The sequence below is a fragment of the Phocoena sinus genome, chromosome 2 (genome assembly GCF_008692025.1).
Source record: "Phocoena sinus isolate mPhoSin1 chromosome 2, mPhoSin1.pri, whole genome shotgun sequence".
In the NCBI taxonomy this organism is placed as follows: Eukaryota; Metazoa; Chordata; class Mammalia; order Artiodactyla; family Phocoenidae; genus Phocoena; species Phocoena sinus.
In genome coordinates, this window is record NC_045764.1 from 77,104,964 (window position 1) to 77,113,804 (window position 8,841).

At 43.5% G+C, this 8,841-nt stretch overlaps 1 protein-coding gene across 1 annotated transcript; it reads right to left on the minus strand.

Annotated features, from left to right (window-relative positions):
• Positions 1-262: 262 nt before the first annotated feature.
• POLR2M (RNA polymerase II subunit M) lies at positions 263-8,462 on the minus strand. The gene is made up of 4 exons (XM_032621449.1): positions 8,216-8,462; positions 5,850-6,497; positions 3,172-3,376; positions 263-1,419 (listed from the first exon to the last, which is right to left on the minus strand). The coding sequence occupies exons 1-4, from the start codon at positions 8,326-8,328 to the stop codon at positions 1,273-1,275; spliced, it is 1,113 nt and encodes a 370-aa protein (XP_032477340.1). The 5' UTR covers positions 8,329-8,462; the 3' UTR covers positions 263-1,272.
• Between the last annotated feature and the right edge of the window lie 379 nt (positions 8,463-8,841).

Consider the following 8,841-nt stretch of genomic DNA (forward strand, 5'->3'; position numbering starts at 1 on the left):
CATTTACAATTAGTTTTAAAAACTAAAAATAATGGAATTGTTTGCTCAGCATATTTCTACATTTGCTTTTTGTTGGGAGGAGGGCAAAAAGGGAGATGGAAAGCAGTAGCTGTTCCTAGAAGGACATGACATAGAATTGAGCCCTTCCTATCACATGTACATCTGCCTAAATGTATTCTTGATCAAATTTCATAAACAAAGTCTGCTTTAAAGTTAAGTTACATTTAATTAAGCACCAGTAAAACATCACTATTAGCATTTGGAAGTTGCTCTAATTAATATTTTATTCTTTCAACAGTGTTTAAAGGCGCCAACATATTAGACAAAGAAAACTTTGATAACATGTGTTAATTTCTCTGGAGACAACCATGGTCCTTTAAAATTGCATATATATGAGATTGAGGTTTCTGCAGTGTACATAAGCCTCATCTGGGGGGGCGGAAAAGCAACATATTGATAACAAACCAATGGTAGCTTTAAAAAAATTTTTGGTTTTCTTATCAAACTGAATCTATCATCTGTTAGAACAATGAAGTCAAGTCAGGCCAGGCCTATGAACAGCTACTCCCTTCACGTACATCAGTCATCTTAGACTTTTCCTGTTCATGTTACTCCAGACAAATCTGGTCACCTAGAAAGACCATCCACCCTCCAGCATCAACTAAAAGTACCCCTTATTCCTAATCAGAAGAAAGAAAACATTTTTCCTAAGGGAAGACAGAAGGAAACAAACATTTTAAGCATTTTCTGTAAGTGTCTTCCTTGGTATTTCACATCCAATCCTGTAACAGCCCCATGCAACATGCACAAAATTCTCTAGACTGCTCCCTTCATTACTCAAAAAAGGAGAGAACTATATTTTCGTAATTCATTTTAGGTGATGCCTGGGACAACTAAATAATTCACTGAAAGACATGTAATAAATGCTATTTGGTAGAGGTGAGTATAAAGAAAAAAGCAGTTAATCACCTGCTTTCATTTGGCTTAGAGAAAAAAATGTGCTCTACTATATACTAAAATATCAGACCAACACACGACATACTGCAAAAGTTTAATATAATGTGATTAAACACAATATTCAAATATTAAACTCTTCAAGCACATGAAAGTTAACTTCTGAAAGTGGGCTATTTTTATAGCTTCCTTGTTGTAACTTGACAAAACTCTTTCTCTCAACCATGTCTGACACTGATCTTGATGCTTGTTAGAAAGTCTGATGTAAGATAATGAGATCTCAACAGGCAGAGATTTAGAAGATCCAAATGCCCATCTTCAGAATTCGTCATCGGAGGACTGATCATCGCCTTCATCCCTTACTTCTTGGTACTTCCTCGAAGACTCCCCTTCTGGATTATAGCTCTGCATTTTAATATTCAGTCTTTCAGCTAATTTTTGTGCTGCGAGCTTGGCTTGCATCTCCTTTAAAACAAAAAATGAAGCAAAAATTATACACTCACACCTTTTCCCTACAATTTTTCAATGGGAAGTCATTGGAACACAACCGGAAATAAAGGGGCATTCCAGCCCAGTCAGTGTTCTCTACCGCACTCTGTGTCTACCACAGACACCACATGGCAGGGCTGGGGAGAGCTACTACTAGCCTGCTATAGTGGTGATGACAGACTTCCACTGATAAACCATGTGCACTGAAATATCCACCTCTACATGAGAAACTGAGGAATCAACTTAGCACTACGACAGTTATAAACATGAAAACATTTTCAAGTATGTGGGCACGTGCATGTGTATATACAACCCTGAAGAACAATCTGAGCTATCAAATGTCAAAAATCACTAATGCTGTACTGATCCTCCAACTGGAAGAATCTTCTTTCCTAGATTAAATCATGGCTTCCAGGCTTGAGAGTTACATTTCGATGCCACAACGAAAAGCAAAGAATACTAAAAACTGATTATCCCTCTCCAAATTAACTCCCATGAAAAGTACTATGCAGGAAAAAGTCTAAGTAAGTCTTAGACATTGGCACTGTGCTTTTATACATGCAAAGACACCGTCACTGACTGATGGCAGGTGGCAATGCTCATTCCTACTCTGGCTCTTCACTTTTCTCAGACTGCCCCCCCCAAACCACTGGAACTTGTTTATGTCCCTCCCCTAAGGCCACGGATAGCACAGGTAGGTGGGACTGAAGTGGAACTAGTACTAGCAAGGAAACCAATTCCAAACTGAATGGTTTAATTCAGCCTAAAAATAACTTCGGACAGGCATTTAGGATCAAATAGACAACTTAAAAAATAATTCCTCAATGCTTAGTTACAACCAGGCAATAACTTGAATGCACTGAGAGGAAGAAAACTGGCTTTTAAAAAGGAGTGCCTTGAAAATCCCAATCCATGCCAACGGAGCTTCTATGGAAAGCCAAGGCAGAATAACAACCGAATTTTGTAGTAAGTGACATATTGTACCCCATTAAAATCTACCTAAGCAAAACTAGGTTTGGCTGCTATTTTCCTGGAGGCTCTAATTATTACTATTTAAGTATATCAGACCCTTTCTTTCCTCCCAATGGTCCTCACACTTAATTTTCTCCCATCCTATTATTTTATACCCAGACTGTCAACATACATATTTAAAGTTCCATGCAGAACACACAGATCTTTGAAGAAAGTGCTATCCAAAATTAAGTGACCAAAAGTAGAAGATGCTTCAGTCTTCACAAGGGCCTGCAGGCCTGTGTATCCGACCCCGTCTGTTCCTAACACACCACTACCTCCCCATCCCTCTCCTGCTCTCCCTGTATTGAAGGGGCTTGGAAACCGCACTTCCTTGATTCTCTTAGCAGGGTTCCAATCAGATTCCACCACTGACAAGCTCTCGCATAGGTTTTTTAAGGTGGAAGACCAGGAAGAGATACTACTGCTACCTACAGCCTGGGCTTTCAGAGATGTGAAATTTTGCAGTAGTCTCCCCATATTTCCTGGAAAATACCACCTTGATGTCACAGGTAGCTGTTCCCTGCAGTTCCAAAAAACTTGAGACTCTGCAAGCTAGAGGCACACATCTGAGACCTGATGTCGTCAGCTAACCATGTCTCTAGCACCTAATCCCTTCTACTAAATCCCGCTCTCCCTGGAACAACCTGGAGTAAATTCTGACTTACTCAAGCAGCGTCCAACATGCAGACAAGAAACAAGTCATATCCTAAATACCTCATAACTCTGTTTCTGCTGTTTCTGAAGTGCCAGTGACTCTTCTGTGGAGAGCAGCTGTGTAGGCATGTGGTGGAGTGGCAGAAGCCGGGCTGCTGTGATGTCATCGAGATGCTTCCTGTCCCTGTGCCGTCTCTCTTCTGAGGAGACAGGAGACCCCCTCCTCTGACAAGGACTCAACGAATCACGTTGATGTGAAGGTAATCTGAAGGAAGCAACACTTATGTTACACCACCAGACTACTTCCTTTTCATAGACAACGTATTTGCAACATTCATACACACAAATGTGGCCTTTAACCTTGGCAATTAATTCTTCTACAAAAGTAATAGTAAGCCCTTTACCACTATTTACATGTGTAAATAAAACTTTTTTTAAAACATATTTACCTCAAAAACAGAAATATTTAAATTGGCACCTTTTTGGCAAGTAATTTGACAACGTGTGGCTCTAACAGATAATAGGTTTAGATAGAGTCTTTGCCTTTCCCTTCTCTCTTCAGCTTATACTTGAGCTGAAGTCTGTTTTCATTTTCTTCATTCAAAAACATTTGCAGGGGCTTCCCTGGTGGTGCAGTGGTTGAGAGTCCACCTGCCGATGCAGGGGACACGGGTTCGTGCCCCGGTCCGGGGAGATCCCACATGCCGCGGAGCGGCTGGGCCCGTGAGCCATGGCCGCTGAGCCTGCGCATCCGGAGCCTGTGCTCCCCGCACGGGAGAGGCCACAACAGAGAGAGGCCTGCGTACCGCAAAAAAAAAAAAAAAAAAAAGTGTGCAATTTGAGGAGTTTCAGAATAATAAGAATTTGGCATGTAAATTATGGGATCCCTGATGGCATCCCAGCAGGGAGTGAGGAGTGACAGGGCTGCAGCACACAGGAAGCACTGGAAGTGGAGAAAATGGAAAAGGCAGCAAGATACAGCTGGCAGAGTAGGCTGGGTCCAGTCCACAGAGAAGACTTCTATTCTGTGTAACAGGTTCAGGTTTACATTTACAAACTACACTATGGCAGCAGTGGAGAGGATGGACTGATAGAGTTAAGACTAGGCCAGGACAGACCACAACTATAGCCTAAGAGAGCAATGAGAGTCTTCACTGTAACAGGAGAAAGGATGAACATAACAATGATTAGAGTTGAAGGTCAAGGAAATATACTGTCAGGTTCCATGGCTAGCAGATATGGAAAGGAGGGAAAGAAAGAAGGTAGTGGCACTGCTGACTTAGGGAATATGGGAGAAAGTAGTTTGGGAAGAAATGAGTTCTACTTTGTACTTGGTAAACCTAAGGTGCCACAGATCACCCCCACATGGTCGGGTTTCACAGCTACACAAATCTGAAGTTCTGGGAAGACTTGGAGTAGAAGTAGATGATGGGCGGCCTCCAGCATCCAGAAGAGCCAGAAGAGCATGTAGGAGGCCAAAGGAAGAGTAGAAAAGAAGCCAAAGGACACCCTTATCCCACCTCCCAACCTCCATTTTTCTACAGCCTGACTTACCAAGGCCCAGCCTGTTGATAACTGCACTTCTGTCTCTGTCTCTCATAAACTTCCCTTGGGAGCCCTCCATTGATACTCCCTTACTCTCCTCCCACTTCCAGCTAAATGACCATAAAACAGAACCAGGATCAGTGTATTCTCTGTTGTATATATTGACTAGATGATGCTTCTGGTCTTCTGCCTCCCTAGAAGTGGGGAAAGATACCTCACCACGCACCAGATGACCAAATAATCCACGATTACTTTTTATTCCTAACTAAAAGTTAATGTAAGATAATTCTGGTTTTCTATGCAGAAGAAATAGTTTTGAGGTTATAAAAATGAATGGTAAGATAGGACTAAACTTTAAAGTCTCTATAACAAAAAAATTGGTTTTAAGTATTTTTACCTATATAGGCTTTCAGTTTTTCAAAGAAAGGCAGTAGTGGTTAGACTTTGTATCTGATGTTACATTCTTATAAATCTACTCCCTGATTTGAATGTTATATTTGCATATAAATAAATAATACTCTTTGCAAAGAGCTTTTGTTTTTCTGAAGATCTCGGACACAAAACTATGACAAGGACCTTAGAAGCAGGGTTCATTTGCTCCTCCTGCCCAAATCTGTTTTCAGTTTTTTTAACCCCTTCTCAGCTCCCTTCCTCCTGAAATTATTATACAGTTTAACGTTCTTCCAAGTGTGTAAGCCGCGAGTCCTCATCTAGGTCGTAAACTCCATAAGGAGCAGAATCTTTACTCTTGTACGGCCACAGCATCTGCTGCTTACATATAGTGAGCACACAAATATTTTTTACTGAGAAAGGCTATCAGCTCCTGCAGTTGTTTTCCCCTTAGCTTACAGTCTAGTCAAAGGGGGAACTACATACCAGAAAATGGTTCTGGAAAAAACTGTAATAAATTCTCTAACTCCATGTTTAATATGAGACATTGCTGAAGTCTCCTGAAATTTAACACTCCATCTGTCATTGAAGACCTTTTCAATTATTTGGCTAAAAAAACTAAAGCATTTTTCAACATGAATCCTCCACTCCAGCCAGGCTAGTTTCCCTGTTTCCACGATACCCTCATTCCCAAGTACAAGTAGTTCTCACACCAAGTCCACTGACCTTAAAGCATTCTCCCAGTTTTTTGAGTTTAACAGACATTATGCACCTGTGACAAGCCTGCTTCTGATGGTACTTACACATTGGTTTTAAATTTATGCTGTAGGGGCATGGGGTTTTTGGCTCGCATTTCTAGCACTTCCATGTAATGAGGCTTCTTCTGCAGCCCGCTGCAAAGGCCGGCCAAGTTCTCAGGACTCTGGTTTTCTTCTGAGTGGTGTTCAACGGGGTCCGCAATGGTGATCCTTTGTAATCTATCAATAAACAGGTCGTCCGAGCTGCTAGGATGGTCCTCCACTTGACTTGAAGCACGATGCTGAGTGAGGGGCTCACTAGCTGCAGATGAGGAAGGCGTGGCAGTTCTGATGCTGGAAGCTGGGCGTTCGCTCACTGTGTGTTCCGCCTCAGGGGCCGCAGCATCGCCTCCGAGAGTCGGACGTGCCAGTCCCTGTTGTTGTGAGGTTGTCTGAGATGATGTGATGTTAGCTACAGAGGAACAGCCAGGAACTGGTGATGAAGTATCAAGTATCTGGTCAGAATTCTGGGCCTTATCTGTGTCGCCATCAACAACCATAATCGCTTTTTGCCTCTCCTTACAGTCTAAACTAATGGGATGAAAGAGTTCACTTCTTCCTCTAACTTCTTCCCGTTCTGCAATGGCAGCTTTCAGTTTGGCGACGGAGTCTAAGATCTTTTTACCTTTGTCGGGCAATTTGCAAATGAATTTTCTGGCAAAAGGAAAAGAAGAGGTATACATTAGAGACAGCCGTGTTTTTACACTTGAGATATACAGACAAAAAAGCATTATTCTCAAAGGGAGAAGAATCAATCTTTAAGTCAAAAATCCAATTTCCAACTGGCCCAAAACAGGAATGAAATAAGAGAATCATTATCCAAATACCCCCCAAAAAGAAGGGGCTGCAGGAAGAACAGGGAATATGCCTCATTTGTCTCATCTAATTAGAATTTCTGCAGAAGTATTTTAAGCATGATACTAATAAAAGACATCCCCCAAATCATCAGTTTTTAAAAGTGTGATCTCCAAGACCTTCATGGGGAGGGGAGGTGGATGGATCTGCAAGATCAGAACTATTTTAATAATAACACTAAGATACTATTTGGCATCTTCACTCTCATTTTCTTACCATGAGTACAGGGGAGTTTGCCAGAGGCCACATGATACGGATGATATCATTGCTCTGATGGCTAATAGAATGTGTGTGCTTATGTATTCTTGTGTTTTAAAGATTCTTACTTGTAATTCCTAAGACAATGATAAATATGAGTAGATATGACACACAAGAGCTCTTCAGGATGCTGTCTTAAAAGGGGTCCTAAGACCAAAAGTTAACTCACCACTGTAAACTAAAATCCCATTCTCACAAAGTCAAAATAGTTGTAAGAAGCCCCCCAAGTGATCATTTGCCCCTTTTGCTAAGTGGCAGAAGTTCCTTTTCTGATTTCCTTTTCTTCAGCCATACAATAAAATGGGAAGAGAAGGTTAGATCTCAGGCCCCCTATTCTTTATGACACGACATTCATTCCCCCAATTCTAACTTAACATCCGTCTCCAGTTGCGATGCCCATGTTTTCCCAACCTTCTCTCTCTTTCTTGAGCCTCCTGACCACTTCTCCAGCTTTTAATCAGATACAATTAACTCTTCCATCAACTCAGCTCTGGTAAATCAATCTCAGACCTATTCCCCTCCCCCAACTTTCCTATTTTTATTAATGGTGTTCCATACAGGCTGGAAACTTCAGCCATCTCTGTCGACTACATATTCAAATTATCCTACATCTGATGAAGTTTTCCCAATCCCACAACTACCCTTCTAGTTCACTTTCTTACAACTCCCCTACCGGGAACCTCTCTGAAAATATCCTCCTACTCTCTTCTGCCTCTTATTCCTTCAAACTATCCTGCACCGAGCTGCTAAAATCAGCTTCCTAAAAAATCATTTTCATTATACCGATCCTCTGCTAAAACCTATTAAGTCTACCAGCTGAATGGGAGTCAAACTTTCTTTGCCTAATAAAACAACTCTTTTATCCCACTCTTCCCATTTCCTACAGTTCCTGTAAAAATAGGGATCTACAGATGAAATTGACTAGATGTTTGGGGCACTACTGGGGAGGAGGGAAGGAGAAAGGATTTGGGATACAGATCCCCCGCTTCGGAGAACCGACACAGGAGCTGGGTAAAACCAACGAGGAGCTGATGACGAGCTGAAACGCTAGGAAGCCATCCCCACAGGCGGCCCGCGCCTGGCTGGAAGCGGTCGGCTCTGCGACTGTAGGCCGGCCACTCGCCCGTGGGCCTGGAATGGACCTGACTGAAGCAAGGTCACCTTCCAGGGACGGGATCGAGGTGGGGGCGGGGAGGGACGCGTCCCAGGGAGCTTGAACCCGAGGAGCCCGGCGGTGACTCGGCGGGACCCAAGCTTACACGTTGCGCAAAAGTCTCTCCTGGCGCTTCAACATTTCCCGCAGCTCCGCCAAACTCCGCTGCCCCAAGTCCTCGGGAGCTTGGGGCTCGAAGCCGCGGGGCAGCGAGAACATTCTGCGGGGGCTGAGGCTGGCGAGGCGGCGGGCACTCGGCGTCCTCGGCAGCCCCTGAGGCGGGCGGTGGATCCGCGGCCGGCGGGGACTCCGGCGAACGAGCGGGAGTCGCCATTTTCCCGGAAGAACAGTCTTCTTCTAGCCGAATCGAGCTTTATTGAAACGCCGGAAACAAACACGGACAGGGAGGAGGGGTGGCCGGAGGGGCGGGAAGGAACGGAAGTTGCAGGGTGACGTCAGACGCCGGCGAGGCGAGCTTTCGAGTTGCTTCTTGTTTCGCTGTGCATCCGCTCTCCGCCTGTTATATTCAGAAAGTATTAGGTGAGTGCTGCGGGCCCTGCCCTTAAGGAGTTGACCGAGTCGGGGAGGGGGGCAGACATTAATCAAGTAACAAACAATAGAATTATAAGACGGCAACAGGCACCAGGGAAGGTATCTCCGAGAAGTGAAATACATGTGGAAGCCTGAGTGATGATTTGGTTAGCAGTTGGTGAGGTTGGGGGATGTGCCGGG

What these genes read in the sequence shown, in the direction of transcription:
- POLR2M (XM_032621449.1), bottom strand. Translation starts at nt 8,328, where the DNA reads ATGTTCTCGCTGCCCCGCGGCTTCGAGCCCCAAGCTCCCGAGGACTTG. An exon ending in CATAAATTTAAAACCAATGT is followed by an intron (nt 3,377 to 5,849) that starts GTAAGTACCATC and finishes TGCTTCCTTCAG; the next exon opens with ATTACCTTCACATCAACGTG. An exon ending in AGCAGAAACAGAGTTATGAG is followed by an intron (nt 1,420 to 3,171) that starts GTATTTAGGATA and finishes TTTGTTTTAAAG; the next exon opens with GAGATGCAAGCCAAGCTCGC.